Raw genomic sequence first — 16,244 nt, 5'->3', positions numbered from 1 at the left:
GTATTTTTCTTAATAGGATTTTGGTTGGTGTTACAAAAATTAAGATTGTGGTGAATTGTGGTGGTTTGGAAGGGTGAAATTTGATGAGGTGGTAGGTGGATAGTTGCTCTAAAATGTGTGAAAGTGAGATAGCTCTAAGTGGAGCGAGAAAGTGAGAAAATGAGAGAGAATGTAGAATATATTTCTTTGGAGGGCGAATGTTGGTTACTGTTACAAAAATCAAGATTGTGGTGAATTGTGGTAGGTTGAAAGGGTGAAAATTGACGTGGTGGTAGTCAAACCCTTGCTCTAAAATGTGAGAAAGTGAGATAGCTCTAACTTGAACGAGAGAGCGAGAAAAAGCGAAAGAAAATAACACAAAACTAAAAATAATTTCAAAACCACCAGCACTACCACTACTGTTACTACTACAACTACTACTACTACTACTAACCTGTCTCAGTACACAGGCTAGTGCACTATTCCCATGCTGGTTGATGGAGGGAGAGGCGCCATTTTGTAGTAAATAGCGTACTATCAATAGCATATCCCATTTATTCCAAGGTCTTGGTTCCTGATCATAACCATAACGAGCTTCCTCCAGGGCATATCTGGGCGAGGAAAAAAGTGTTTAGTCTTTCCTCCGTTTCTCCCTCCGCGTTTTTCCTCCACGGTTTTCCTCCGGTGGGATGTTTTATTAATGTTTCCTCCACCTTCTCTCCAATTTTGACTATCCTACCTTGCTTCGTTGATAGTTAAAATAGTGGTTTTCTAAGATAGTCTGACATCAAAACTAGATATTTTTCCTCATTTTTCTCTCCGCCACCTCCTATTCTTTCCTCCATTTCTCCCTCCGTGTTTTTCCTCCACGGTTTTCCTCCGGTGGGATGTTTTATTAATGTTTCCTCCACCTTCTCTCCAATTTTGACTATCCTACCTCGCTTCGTTGATAGTTAAAATAGTGGTTTTCTAAGATAGTCTGACATCAAAACCAGATATTTTTCCTCATTTTTCTCTCCGCCACCTCCTATTCTTTCCTCCGTTTCTCCCTCCGCGTTCTTCCTCCAGGGTTTTCCTCCGGTGGGATGTTTTATTAATGTTTCCTCCACCTTTCCTCCAATTTTGACTATCCTACCTCTCTTCGTTGATAGTTAAAATAGTGGTTTTCTAAGATAGTCTGACATCAAAAGAGATATTTTTCCTCCACCACCTCTTATTCTTTCCTCCATATCTCCCTCCACAAGTTACCTCCACACTCCTCCACCTACACAGTCTTACCTCCACCTTTCCTCCACCCCTCCACCAAGTTTGACTATCCTACATCACTCCTATCATAGTCAAAATATTACTTTTCATAATCTTTTACGGAACTGAAAATCAAGTCGGTCTTTTTTTCCTTTTCATAATTTGTTACCGCTGACCAGCTTTTCCTATTCTATACAAGAAAAATAGTAGGAATAATAGTAGTAGTAGATCAACACTAACATCACCAACAACTACTACTATTTTCCCCACAGTCAAGTACGAGGAAACACTAAAATATTACGAGATCGTTGGGGGACAGATTGCAAACTCTCCGAAGAAAATTACATTCAGAATAACGTTTTCTTCGTCATTCTGCGGACAATATGGAGATTTGACACAGCTTCACAAACTCATGATGTGGTTAAAATAGTGAAGACTATTGCCATTAACCTTATGACCTCCATAGACCCTTGCTAATGTCAATAAAATGGTTTAACGCTCCTCAAATCTCGAGGTAAAATGTGTCCCAGTACTGAAGGGATAAATAATTCAGAAAACTTTGTGGATTGAACTTACTCAGACACTCACACACAAAACATTGACTATGGAGAGAGAAAGCAGTGAACATCCACTCAGGAACCAGCCGGGAGCAGAAATTCACAAGCTTGAAGAGAGATGCACAGTTTCCAGCAAGAGACAGTGTGTGGTGTCTCTCCTGGCTTCAAAACACAAGACCAAATTGCAGGAATGTAGGAAAGCTTCGCAGTACAGGAGATCCGAAGCTTAACAAGGGCCTGGCGGGGTATAATGAAGCTAGAGAACATGAAGAAAGAGAGAAAGAGGTGTATCTCCCTTAAAATATGCCACAATCTCTTCTCGTAGTACTGAGAGAGATAGAGAGGTAAATAACTTAACCCTTTCAATAAAGATGCATTTTTAATTTGATTTTGGGGTAATTAAATGATTTTATATCCATTATGAAGGGTCTACGTAGGTCAGAGGATTAATGACGACAGCTTCCACTAATAGAATCTCCGTATGAGTTTCTGAAGCTGTATACAGTGGATATGGAAACACGTCTTGGTGCTGAAAGGGTTAAATGAAGGTGCATATCTCTACCCGCTACGAGGAATACGCATGATATTGATGTGGTGTTACGTTAAATTAGCTAACGCAATTTTTTTTTTTCGTTTTACGCAAAAAATACGCATTTCCGACACATTTCACGTACCCCCACACAAAACTCCGCATTCCCACCTGTCGCCATGCTTGTTTGGGGGTGGAGGGGGGGGGAGTAAGGGCAGAAACTACAATATTACGTATTTTTCTAAGATGCTCTAGTCTCAAATCAAAATCAAGATATTTTTACCTCCAAATGTTTGTCTTCTTCCCTCCATATCTCCCTCCACAAGTTACCTCCACACTCCTCCACCTACATACACTTTCCTCCATGTTTCCTCCACTCCTCCACCAAGTTTGACCATTCTATCTCCCTTCCTTGATAGTTAAAATAGTCGTTTTCTATGATAGTCTCGCACCAATACCTCAAATTTTATCTCACTTTTCTCTCCACCAGCCACCAATTCTTTCCTCCATATCTCCCTCCACAAGTCACCTCCACTTACCTCCACCTACAGAGACCTTCCTCCACCTTTCCTCCACCTTCCCTCCACACTTGACTATCCTACCTCCCTTCCTTGATAGTCAAAATAGTCGTTTTCTAAGATAGTCTCACATCAAAACTGGGCAATTTTTCTAATTTTTCCTTCCACCCACCTATACTTTTCCCTCCATATCTCCCTCCACAAGTCACCTCCACTTACCTCCACCTACAGAGACCTTCCTCCACCTTTCCTCCACCTTCCCTCCACACTTGACTATCCTACCTCCCTTCCTTGATAGTCAAAATAGTCGTTTTCAAAGATAGTCTCACACCAAAACCGGGCAATTTTTCTCATTTTTTTCTCCACCCACCTATACTTTTCCCTCCATATCTCCCTCCACAAGTCACCTCCACTTACCTCCACCTACAGAGACCTTCCTCCACCTTCCCTCCACCCTCCACCAAATATGACACCCCTACCACACTCCTATCAAACTCAAACAAGCCGATAACAAACTCACCTCACGATCAAAGCATGTAGTGGCGTATTACCGAGAGTATCTGCTGTATTTAAGTGTTCCTTTAGGCCATTGGACATGAGGACCTTGACGGTTTCTAGAGTGTCCTCCGCACCTTTCTTCCCCAGCAGGAACACCACATGCAACACCGTCATCTGCTGAGTACAAGTCCTGGCGCTTGTGTCTGCCCCACACTGTATCATTAACTCCAAAAATTTCGTGTGATGTAATGACGCTTGATGAATCGGGTAATATTCGTCAAAGCACTGGTTGATCTCGTCCGACCTGGAATTGTGGGTAATCTGTTAGGCCTACAAGGATGATTTTGGTAGGCTGGTAGTTAAAGGGTTGGTCTATCTTGTGTGAAAGTGAGATAGCTCTAGGTTGAGTGAGAGAGTGAGAAAGTGAGAGAGAAAGTCGAGCATTTTTTTTTTGCGTAAGATCAAGAAATTTTGGTTTATTTTGACTGACCTGAAATTGTGGGTAATCTGTTAGGCCTATAGGGATGATTTTTGGTAGGCTGGTAGTTAAAGGGTTGGTCTATCTTGTGTGAAAGTGACATAGCTCTACGTTGAGTGAGAGAGTGAGAAAGTGAGAGAGAAAGTGGAGCATTTTTCAGTCCAGGATGCACACCCTAGCTAAGGAAAGACTGCAACAAGACCTGGACATAATATTGTTTTGTGTGTGTCTGCCAGTATAAAGGCTGCCTATGGCCCTTTAGAGGCTGAAGGAGGGAGAGAGGAAGAGGGAAACATGAGCTGTGGGTGTCTACAAGATGGGGAGATGGAGCAAAACTGGAAAGAGTGAAACAGGAAGAAGATTTGAGAGTGACGATGGAAAAAAAACAATGAACTTGGAAGCCATATTGATAGAATTTTCCAAGAGACATATAATTTGCTAAGGAATATTGGAGTAGCATTTCACTACATGGACAAAGAAATGATGAAGAAATTGATAAGTCGTATAGTAAGCCCCAGATTGGACTATGCAGGGGTAGTGTGGAAGCTGGAGAGACTACAAAAAATGGTTACAAGAATGGCCCCAGAATTTGAAGGGATGACATATGAGGAGAGACAGGAAAAACTTAATTATTACTTCAACTAGAGCCTTTCAAAAGAGTGTTTCTCCTGTTAATAATGTAGAAATGTTGTCACTCTGCCTCTAGAACCACAAAAACACTCTTAAAAACCCTTATTACTTCAACTAGAGCCTTTCAAAAGAGTGTTTCTCCTGTTAATAATGCAGAAATGTTGTCACTCTGCCTCTAGAACCACAAAAACACTCTTAGAACCCTTATTACTTCAACTAGAGCCTTTCAAAAGAGTGTTTCTCCTGTTAATAATGCAGAAATGTTGTCACTCTGCCTCTAGAACCACAAAAACACTCTTAAAAACCCTTATTACTTCAACTAGAGCCTTTCAAAAGAGTGTTTCTCCTGTTAATAATGCAGAAATGTTGTCACTCTGCCTCTAGAACCACAAAACACTCTTAAAAACCCTTATTACTTCAACTAGAGCCTTTCAAAAGAGTGTTTCTCCTGTTAATAATGCAGAAATGTTGTCACTCTGCCTCTAGAACCACAAAACACTCTTAAAACCCAGTGAATAGATGAGAGAGAGAGAGAGAGAGAGAGAGAGAGAGAGAGAGAGAGAGAGAGAGAGAGAGAGAGAGAGAGAGAGAGAGAGAGAGAGAGAGAGAGAGAGAGAGAGAGAGAGAGAGAGAGAGAGAGAGAGAGAGAGAGAGAGAGAGAGAGAGCCTCTAGAACCACAAAACATCTAAAACCCTTACGAGTGGATCAGCGGACTGGACCAAGTGGATAATGAGAAACTGACTGTCTGACTGACTGACTAACTAACTGACTGACTAACTGACTGACTGACTGACTGACTGACTGACTGACTGACTGACTGACTGACTGACTGACTGACTGACTGACTGGAAATGGGACTGAAGGACCTCACATATGAAGGACTGAAGGAAATGGGACTAAAGGACCTCACATATGAAGAACAACTGAAGGAAATGGGACTGAAGGACCTCACATATGAAGGACTGAAGGAAATGGGACTAAAGGACCTCACATATGAAGAACAACTGAAGGAAATGGGACTAAAGGACCTCACATATGAAGGACTGAAGGAAATGGGACTAAAGGACCTCACATATGAAGGACTGAAGGAAATGGGACTGAAGGACCTCACATATGAAGGACTGAAGGAAATGGGACTAAAGGACCTCACATATGAAGAACGACTGAAGGAAATGGGACTAAAGGACCTCACATATGAAGAACGACTGAAGGATATGGGACTGAAGGACCTCACATATGAAGGACTGAAGGAAATGGGACTGAAGGACCTCACATATGAAGGATATGGGACTGAAGGACCTCACATATGAAGGACTGAAGGAAATGGGACTAAAGGACCTCACATATGGGACTAAAGGACCTCACATATGGGACTGAAGGACCTCACATATGGAGGACTGAAGGATATGGGACTAAAGGACCTTTGTCATCCTGTACAATACAATAATGTAAATATACACACACATTTTGAAAAATATATTTAAAACACTGAAACATTTTTGCTCATATCTCAAAAACCGGAAAGTGGATCCAAACACAATTTTACACACAAACACACCAAACACCGCCAAACAAACCCTCAAAAAATGAAAGCTGAGAAATAACCAGAAATGGGAGAAAATTGCAAAAATATAAGACAGACTCAAACACAACTTTTCAAAAACCCAACTAAAACACTCAAACATTTTCACTCATATCTCAAAAACCACAAAGCAAAACCAAACACAATTTTACACACAAACACACCAAACACCGCCAAACAAACCCTCAAAAAATGAAACCTGAGAAATAACCAGAAATTGAAAAATATTGACAAAAACTAAAATAACATCTTGAGCAAATTTCTCAAAACAGACCAAACACACTCAAACATTTTCACTCATATCTCAAAAACCACACGAGTAAACCAAACACAATTTTACACACAAACACACCAAACACCGCCAAACCAACCCTCAAAAAATGAAACCTGAGAAATAACCAGAAATTGAAAAAAATTGACGAAAACTAAAATAACATCTTGAGCAAATTTCTCAAAACAGACCAAACACACTCAAACATTTTTGCTCATATCTCAAAAACCACAAGAGTAAACCAAACACAATTTTACACACAAACACACCAAACACCGCCAAACAAACCCTCAAAAAATGAAAGCTGAGAAATAACCAAAAATTGAAAAAAAAAAAAGAAAAAATATAAGACATTCACACACAACTTTTCAAAAACACATCTAAAACACTCAAACATTTTTGCTCACATCTCAAAAACCGGAAAGTGGAAACAAACACAATTTTACACACAAACACACCAAACACCGCCAAAACAACCCTCAAAAAATGAAACCTGAGAAATAACCAGAAATTGAAAAAAATTGACAAAAACTAAAATAACATCTTGCGCAAATTTCTCAAAACAGATCAAACACACTCAAACATTTTCACTCATATCTCAAAAACCACAAAGCGAAACCAAACACAATTTTACACACAAACACACCAAACACCGCCAAACCAACCCTCAAAAAATGAAACCTGAGAAATAACCAGAAATTGAAAAAAATTGACAAAAACTAAAATAACATCTTGCGCAAATTACTCAAAACAGACCAAACACACTCAAACATTTTCACTCATATCTCAAAAACCACAAAGCGAAACCAAACACAATTTTACACACAAACACACCAAACACTGCCAAACCAACCCTCAAAAAATGAAACCTGAGAAATAACCAGAAATGGGAGAAAATTGCAAAAATATAAGACAGACTCAAACACAACTTTTCAAAAACCCAACTAAAACACTCAAACATTTTCACTCACATCTCAAAAACCACAAAGCGAAACCAAACACAATTTTACACACAAACACACCAAACACCGCCAAACCAACCCTCAAAAAATGAAACCTGAGAAATAACCAGAAATGGGAGAAAATTGCAAAAATATAAGACAGACTCAAACACAAATTTTCAAAAACACATCTAAAACACTCAAACATTTTCACTCATATCTCAAAAACCACAAGAGTAAACCAAACACAATTTTACACACAAACACACCAAACACTGCCAAACCAACCCTCAAAAAATGAAACCTGAGAAATAACCAGAAATGGGAGAAAATTGCAAAAATATAAGACAGACTCACACGCAAATTTTCAAAAACCCAACTAAAACACTCAAACATTTTCACTCATATCTCAAAAACCACAAGAGTAAACCAAACACAATTTTACACACAAACACACCAAACACCGCCAAACAAACCCTCAAAAAATGAAACCTGAGAAATAACCAGAAATTGAAAAAAATTGACAAAAACTAAAATAACATCTTGCGCAAATTTCTCAAAACAGACCAAACACACTCAAACATTTTCACTCATATCTCAAAAACCACAAGAGTAAACCAAACACAATTTTACACACAAACACACCAAACACCGCCAAACAAACCCTCAAAAAATGAAACCTGAGAAATAACCAGAAATGGGAGAAAATTGCAAAAATATAAGACAGACTCACACGCAAATTTTCAAAAACCCAACTAAAACACTCAAACATTTTCACTCATATCTCAAAAACCACAAAGCGAAACCAAACACAATTTTACACACAAACACACCAAACACTGCCAAACCAACCCTCAAAAAATGAAACCTGAGAAATAACCAGAAATTGAAAAAAATTGACAAAAACTAAAATAACATCTTGCGCAAATTTCTCAAAACAGACCAAACACACTCAAACATTTTTGCTCATATCTCAAAAACCACAAAGCGAAACCAAACACAATTTTACACACAAACACACCAAACACCGCCAAACAAACCCTCAAAAAATGAAACCTGAGAAATAACCAGAAATTGAAAAAAAAAATGAAAAAATATAAGACATTCACACACAACTTTTCAAAAACCCAACTAAAACACTCAAACATTTTCACTCATATCTCAAAAACCACACGAGTAAACCAAACACAATTTTACACACAAACACACCAAACACTGCCAAACAAACCCTCAAAAAATGAAACCTGAGAAATAACCAGAAATTGAAAAAAATTGACAAAAACTAAAATAACATCTTGAGCAAATTTCTCAAAACAGACCAAACACACTCAAACATTTTCACTCATATCTCAAAAACCACAAAGCGAAACCAAACACAATTTTACACACAAACACACCAAACACTGCCAAACCAACCCTCAAAAAATGAAACCTGAGAAATAACCAGAAATGGGAGAAAATTGCAAAAATATAAGACAGACTCAAACACAACTTTTCAAAAACCCAACTAAAACACTCAAACATTTTCACTCATATCTCAAAAACCACAAGAGTAAACCAAACACAATTTTACACACAAACACACCAAACACCGCCAAACCAACCCTCAAAAAATGAAACCTGAGAAATAACCAGAAATTGAAAAAAATTGACAAAAACTAAAATAACATCTTGAGCGAATTTCTCAAAACAGACCAAACACACTCAAACATTTTCACTCATATCTCAAAAACCACAAAGCGAAACCAAACACAATTTTACACACAAACACACCAAACACCGCCAAACCAACCCTCAAAAAATGAAACCTGAGAAATAACCAGAAATGGGAGAAAATTGCAAAAATATAAGACAGACTCACACGCAAATTTTCAAAAACCCAACTAAAACACTCAAACATTTTCACTCATATCTCAAAAACCACAAGAGTAAACCAAACACAATTTTACACACAAACACACCAAACACCGCCAAACCAACCCTCAAAAAATGAAACCTGAGAAATAACCAGAAATTGAAAAAAATTGACAAAAACTAAAATAACATCTTGAGCAAATTTCTCAAAACAGACCAAACACACTCAAACATTTTCGCTCATATCTCAAAAACCACAAAGCGAAACCAAACACAATTTTACACACAAACACACCAAACACCGCCAAACCAACCCTCAAAAAATGAAACCTGAGAAATAACCAGAAATGGGAGAAAATTGCAAAAATATAAGAGACTCACCTTTCAAGAACTAGGTATTTCACACAGTTCCAAGCGCCCCTTTCACAAGCTATGTGGAGTAATGGCCTTCTCTGCTGCCAGGGAAGCCAGTGGTCGTCAGCCTGTTGAGTTAGCAGCTCCAAGATGTCCACCTGCAGTAGTAGTAGTAGTAGTAGTAGTAGTAGTAGTAGTAGTAGTAGTAGTAGTAGTAGTGGTGGTGATGGTGGTAGGAGGAAAATTATAGTAGTGGTGGTGGTGGTAGTAGTAGTAGTAGTAGTAGTAGTAGTAGTAGTAGTAGTAGTAGTAGTAGTAGTAGTAGGAGGAGAGGAGGAGGAGGAGGAGGAGGAGGAGGAGGAGGAGGAGGAGGAGGAGGAGGAGGAGGAGGAGGAGGAGGAGGAGGAGGAGGAGAAGAAGGAGAAGAAGAAGAAGAAGAAGAAGAAGAAGAAGAAGAAGAAGAAGAGGAGGAGGAGGAGGAGGAGGAGGAGGAGGAGAAGAAGAAGAAGAAGAAGAAGAAGAAGAAGAAGAAGAAGAAGAAGAAGAAGAAGAAGAAGAAGAAGAAGAAGAAGAAGAAGAAGAAGAAAACAACAACAACAACAACAACAGCACAAATAACACCAGTAGTAGTAGTAGTAGTAGTAGTAGTAGCAGTAGTAGTAGTAGTAGTAGTAGCAGTAAGACACACAGACATACAGACACCCACCTGATCTCCATCTATTGCATAAAATATTGCGTTCTGCAACTTGTCGCTGGAACGATCGTTTGCCGTGACATCCGTGCCTGCAACAGTAGTAGTAGTAGTAGTAGTAGTAGTAGTAGTAGTAGTAGTAGTAGTAGTAGTAGTAGTAGTAGTAGTAGTAGTAGTAGTAAGGCTAAGTATATGAGTATCACAGAGGGTAAACTGACTCAATACTGGCTTGAATCTTAAAATAATATTGGTTGGTGTTACAAAAACTAAAATTGTGGTAGACTGGTACGTGGTAGAGACCTCAAAATTTATATGTAGGTACAACAAACATTCCTCTAACACCCCAATAAATCTCAAGTCTCTAGGCCAAGCGAGTTAGCGGTAAAAAGCAAAAATGATTAACAAACCCAAAACTCACATCTTAAAATAATGTTGGTTGGTGTTACAAAAACCAAAATTGTGGTAGACTGGTACGTGGTAGAGACCTCAAAATTTATATGCAGGTACAACAAACATTCCTCTAACACCCATATAAATCTTAAGTCTCTAGGCCAAGCGAGTTAGCGGTAAAAAGCAAAAATGATTAACAAACCCAAAACTCACATCTTAAAATAATGTTGGTTGGTGTTACAAAAACTAAAATTGTGGTAGACTGGTAGGTGGTAGAAGGCTCAAAATTTATATGTAGGTACAACAAACATTCCTCTAACACCCATATAAATCTCAAGTCTCTAGACCAAGCGAGTTAGCGGTAAAAAGCAAAAATGACAACTTACACGCAGCCCTTTGTTCACAGTTCTGATTATGAGGTCCAGGCCAGCACATCCTTGCTTCAACATCAGTCCTCGCTCCCGCCTTCAGCAAAATCTCGACACACTCCTCATAGCTGTGTGTCAGTGTGTCAGTGTGTCAGTGTCAGTGTATTAGTGTGTCAGTGTGTCAGGTGTTGGGTAAAAAAGAGGGAGAGAGGAAAATCAGTATTAAAATGCTGGTTTAATGGTGCAAAAAGCATAAAGAAATTATTTATATATGGCCAAAATACTGAAATGAACTGCAATGCACCATAATAACACCACAAAACACTGCAATACACCACCAAACACCCCAAAACACTGCAATACACCCCAAAACACCATCAAACACCCCAAAACACCTCAAAACATCCCATAAACACACCAAAACACTGCAATACACCCCAAAACACTCCAAAATACCCCAAAACACCCCAAAAACACACCAAAACACCCCAAAACACTGCAATACACCACCAAACACCACAAAACACCACAAAACACTGCAATACACCCCAAAACACACCACAAACACCCATATCACCCCAAACATCCCAAAACACACCCAAACACACCCAAAACACTGCAAAACCCAAAACACACCACAAACACCCCATGTCACCCCAAAACATCCAAAACACATCAAACACACCAAAACATCCCAAATCACCCCAAAATACCCCAAAACACACCAAAACACACCAAAACACACCAAACACACCAAAACACCCCAAAACACCCAAAACACCCCGAAACACCATCAAACACACCAAAACATCCCAAATCACCCCAAAATACCCAAAACATCCCATAAACACACCAAAACACCCCAAAACACCACAAAATACCCCAAAACACATCAAAACACCCTAAACATCTCCTAAACACCCCAAAACACATCAAAACACACCAAAAACACCCCAAAACACAACAAAAACACCCCATATCACCCCAAAACATCCAAAACACCCCAAAAACACATCAAAACACACCAAAAACACCCCGTCAACACCACTTACCCTTTCAAACATGCGATGTGAAGAGGAAGCGAGCAAACACCGCGATTGACGTCCAGAGATCGCGATGACAAACACCACCTAGTCAAACCAATGTTGTTCAGACCCACAGCCTTTTGCAGAAGATTATAACCTTCTTCATTGACCACATGCAAGATGCTCTCATTCTGCAAGGCAATTGTGGTAGTTTGAATGGTGGTAGGTGGCTCAAATTTGATGTGGTGGTAGCTGAATAGTTGTTCCTCCTTGGGTGTGAGTGTGGTTGTGGTAGGTGGAGGGGAAGTGTGAGAAATAGAGTGAGAAACTAGTGTGATGGGTCTACAGATTCAAGATTTTAAGGGTAGTTGGTTTTAGAAAAGTTAAGAATTGTGGTAGTTTAGATGGTGGTAGGTGGCTCAAATTTGGTGTGGTGGTAGCTGAATAGTTGTTCCTCCTTGTGTGTGAGTGTGGTTGTGGTAGGTGGAGGGGAAGTGTGAGAAATGGAGTGAGAAACTAGGGTGACGCTCATAATAATTTGAGTGTCGCTGTGTGGTTAGCCTTAGAAAAGTTATGGATTGTGGTAGTTCGGATGGTGGTAGGTGGGTCAAATTTGGTGTGGTGGTAGCTGAATAGTTGTTGTTCATTGTGTGTGAGTGTGATTGTGGTAGGTGGAGAGGAAGTGTGAGAAATAGAGTGAGAAACTAGTGTAATGGGTCTACAGATTCAAGATTTTTCAGGTAGTTGGTTTTAGAAAAGTTACAAATTGTGGTAGTTTGGATGGTGGTAGGTGGCTCAAATTTGGTGTGGTGGTAGATGAATAGTTGTTGTTCATTGTGTGTGAGTGTGATTGTGGTAGGTGGAGAGGAAGTGTGAGAAATAGAGTGACAAAGTAGTGTGATGGGTCTACAGATTCAAGATTTTAAGGGTAGTTGGTTTTAGAAAAGTTAAGAATTGTGGTAGTTCGGATGGTGGTAGGTGGCTCAAAATTGGTGTGGTGGTAGCTGAATAGTTGTTCCTCCTTGGGTGTGAGTGTGATTGTGGTTGGTGGAGGGGAAGTGTGAGAAATAGAGTGAGAAACTAGTGTAATGGGTCTACAGATTCAAGATTTTAAGGGTAGTTGGTTTTAGAAAAGTTAAGAATTGTGGTAGTTTGGATGGTGGTAGGTGGCTCAAATTTGGTGTGGTGGTAGCTGAATAGTTGTTGTTCATTGTGTGTGAGTGTGATTGTGGGAGGTGGAGGGGAAGTGTGAGAAATAGAGTGACAAAGTAGTGTGATGGGTCTACAGATTCAAGATTTTTCAGGTAGTTGGTTTTAGAAAAGTTAAGAATTGTGGTAGTTTGAATGGTGGTAGGTGGCTGAAAATTGGTGTGGTGGTAGCTGAATAGCTGTTGTTCATTGTTTATGAGTGTGATTATGGTAGGTGGAGGGGAAGTGTGAGAAATAGAGTGAGAAAGTTGTGTAATGGGTCTACAGATTCAAGATTTTAAGGGTAGTTGGTTTTAGAAAAGTTATGGATTGTGGTAGTTTAGATGGTGGTAGGTGGGTCAAATTTGGTGTGGTGGTAGATGAATAGTTGTTCCTTCTTGGGTGTGAGTGTGATTGTGGTAGGTGGAAGGGAAGTGTGAGAAATGGAGTGAGAAACTAGGGTGACGCTCATAATAATTTGAGTGTCGCTGTGTGGTTAGCCTTAGAAAAGTTAGGAATTGTGGTAGTTCGGATGGTGGTAGGTGGCTGAAAATTTGTGTGGTGGTAGCTGAATAGTTGTTGCTCCTTGGGTATGAGTGTGATTGTGGTAGGTGGAAGGGAAGTGTGAGAAAGTAGAGTGACAAAGTACTGCTGACATTTCACCAACTCTTACCTAGCTATCCTTGTCACACCAACAGGAAAGCATTCAAAACATGTCAGTCTGAGGCCTTCATTTTTTGACAAGCTCAATGAAATGACTATCCTAGCTAAACTATAGATAGTGGATACTCAAAAACTGGTGTGGATATTGACAAACTATCAGTCTAACTATCCTCAAATTTCAGAATCTCTAATTCACGCGATACGGTGAAAAAATGCAAAAACGTCAAAACATTTCCACATTTTTTTACTAAGATTTTTTTTCGTACCTGATGCAAAAGTGACTATTCTGGCTAAACTATTGTAAGCAGATAGTACAAAATTGGTGTGAAAGTAGGCAAACCATTCTTCTAGCTATCCTCAAAACCCCAAATCTCTAACTCCACTCGATTTAAGAAAAAATTTAAAAAAATATCTAAACACAATGACGATTTTTCCTCACCCTGGGAATGGCAACAAGCATACCATCTTTAAGTGACTATTCTGGCTAAACTATTATCAGCAAAAACTCAAAAATTGGTGTGAAAGTAGGCAAACCATCCCTCTAACAACCCTCAAAATCCCAAGTCTCCAACACCACTCGATCCAACAAAATCAGCAAAAACATCAAAACATCTCAACATTTTTCTTTCCCAGATATTTTTTTTTCCTACTTGATACAAAAGAGACTATTCTGATTAAACCACAGCCAATAGAAACTCAAAAACTGGTGTGAAAGTAGGCAAACTATCCCTCTAACAACCCTCAAAACCCCAAATCTCTAACTCCACTCCATCCAAGAAAAAAATTAAAAAACGTCAGAACACGACAATTTTTTTTACCCTCAGAATAGCAACAAGCATACCATCTTTAAGTGACTATTCTGGCTAAACTATTATCAGCAAAAACTCAAAAATTGGTGTGAAAGTAGGCAAACTATCCCTCTAACAACCCTCAAAATCCCAAGTCCCCAAAACCACCCGATCATAGAAAAAAAACAAAAAAACATCAACACTACGACAATTTTTCCTCACCCTGGGAATGGCAACAAGCATACCATCTTTAAGTGACTATTCTGGCTAAACTATTATCAGCAAAAACTCAAAAATTGGTGTGAAAGTAGGCAAACCATCCCTCTAACAACCCTCAAAATCCCAAGTCTCCAACACCACTCGATCCAACAAAATCAGCAAAAACATCAAAACATCTCAACATTTTTCTTTCCCAGATATTTCTTTTTCCTACTTGATACAAAAGAGACTATTCTGACTAAACCACAGCCAATAGAAACTCAAAAATTGGTGTGAAAGTAGGCAAACCATTCCTCTAACAACCCTCAAAACCCCAAATCTCTAACTCCACTCCATCCAAGAAAAAAATTAAAAAACGTCAGAACACAACAATTTTTTTTACCTTGAGAATAGCAACAAGCATACCATCTTTAAATGACTATTCTGGCTAAACTATTATCAGCAAAAACTCAAAAATTGGTGTGAAAGTAGGCAAACCATCCCTCTAACAACCCTCAAAATCCCAAGTCCCCAAAACCACCCGATCATAGAAAAAAAAACAAAAAAACATCAACACTACGACAATTTTTCCTCACCCTGGAAATGGCAACAAGCATACCATCTTTAAGTGACTATTCTGGCTAAACTATTATCAGCAAAAACTCAAAAATTAGTGTGAAAGTAGGCAAACTATCCCTCTAACAACCCTCAAAATCCCAAGTCTCCAACACCACTCGATCCAACAAAATCAGCAAAAACATCAAAACATCTCAACATTTTTCTTTCCCAGATATTTCTTTTTCCTACTTGATACAAAAGAGACTATTCTGACTAAACCACAGCGAATAGAAACTCAAAAATTGGTGTGAAAGTAGGCAAACTATCCCTCTAACAACCCTCAAAACCCCAAATCTCTAACTCCACTCCATCCAAGAAAAAAATTAAAAAACGTCAGAACACGACAATTTTTTTTACCCTCAGAATAGCAACAAGCATACCATCTTTAAGTGACTATTCTGGCTAAACTATTATCAGCAAAAACTCAAAAATTGGTGTGAAAGTAGGCAAACCATCCCTCTAACAACCCTCAAAATCCCAAGTCTCCAACACCACTCGATCCAACAAAATCAGCAAAAACATCAAAACATCTCAACATTTTTCTTTCCCAGATATTTTTTTCTCCTACTTGATACAAAAGAGACTATTCTGACTAAACCACAGCCAATAGAAACTCAAAAATTGGTGTGAAAGTAAGCAAACCATCCCTCTAACAACCCTCAAAACCCCAAATCTCTAACTCCACTCGATCCAAGAAAAAAATTAAAAAACGTTAGAACACAACAATTTTTTTTACCCTCAGAATAGCAACAAATATACCATCTTTAAGTGACTATTCTGGCTAAACTATTATCAGCAAAAACTCAAAAATTAGTGTGAAAGTAGGCAAACCATCCCTCTAACAACCCTCAAAATCCCAAGTCCCCAAAACCACCCGA

The 16,244-nt window shown here is 39.0% G+C and overlaps 1 protein-coding gene across 3 annotated transcripts in view; it reads right to left on the bottom strand.

The window, feature by feature from the left end:
* Positions 1-16,244, bottom strand: part of LOC123505991 (ankyrin-1-like) — a 42,517-nt gene that overhangs the window by 16,543 nt on the left and 9,730 nt on the right. For all 3 annotated transcript variants that reach the window (XM_045257809.1, XM_045257801.1, XM_045257815.1), the window contains exons 3-8: positions 11,939-12,102; positions 10,905-11,014; positions 10,144-10,220; positions 9,465-9,595; positions 3,349-3,630; positions 434-590 (exon numbers count right to left, since the gene is read on the bottom strand). In XM_045257809.1, the coding sequence (XP_045113744.1) occupies positions 434-590; positions 3,349-3,630; positions 9,465-9,595; positions 10,144-10,220; positions 10,905-11,014; positions 11,939-12,102 (921 nt within the window). The remainder of the gene's footprint in view (positions 1-433; positions 591-3,348; positions 3,631-9,464; positions 9,596-10,143; positions 10,221-10,904; positions 11,015-11,938; positions 12,103-16,244) is intronic.

Source organism: Portunus trituberculatus, chromosome 2 (assembly GCF_017591435.1).
Source record: "Portunus trituberculatus isolate SZX2019 chromosome 2, ASM1759143v1, whole genome shotgun sequence".
NCBI lineage: Eukaryota > Metazoa > Arthropoda > Malacostraca > Decapoda > Portunidae > Portunus > Portunus trituberculatus.
The sequence above is the reverse complement of the archived record's forward strand: the minus strand, read 5'-3'. Positions and strand labels throughout refer to the sequence as shown.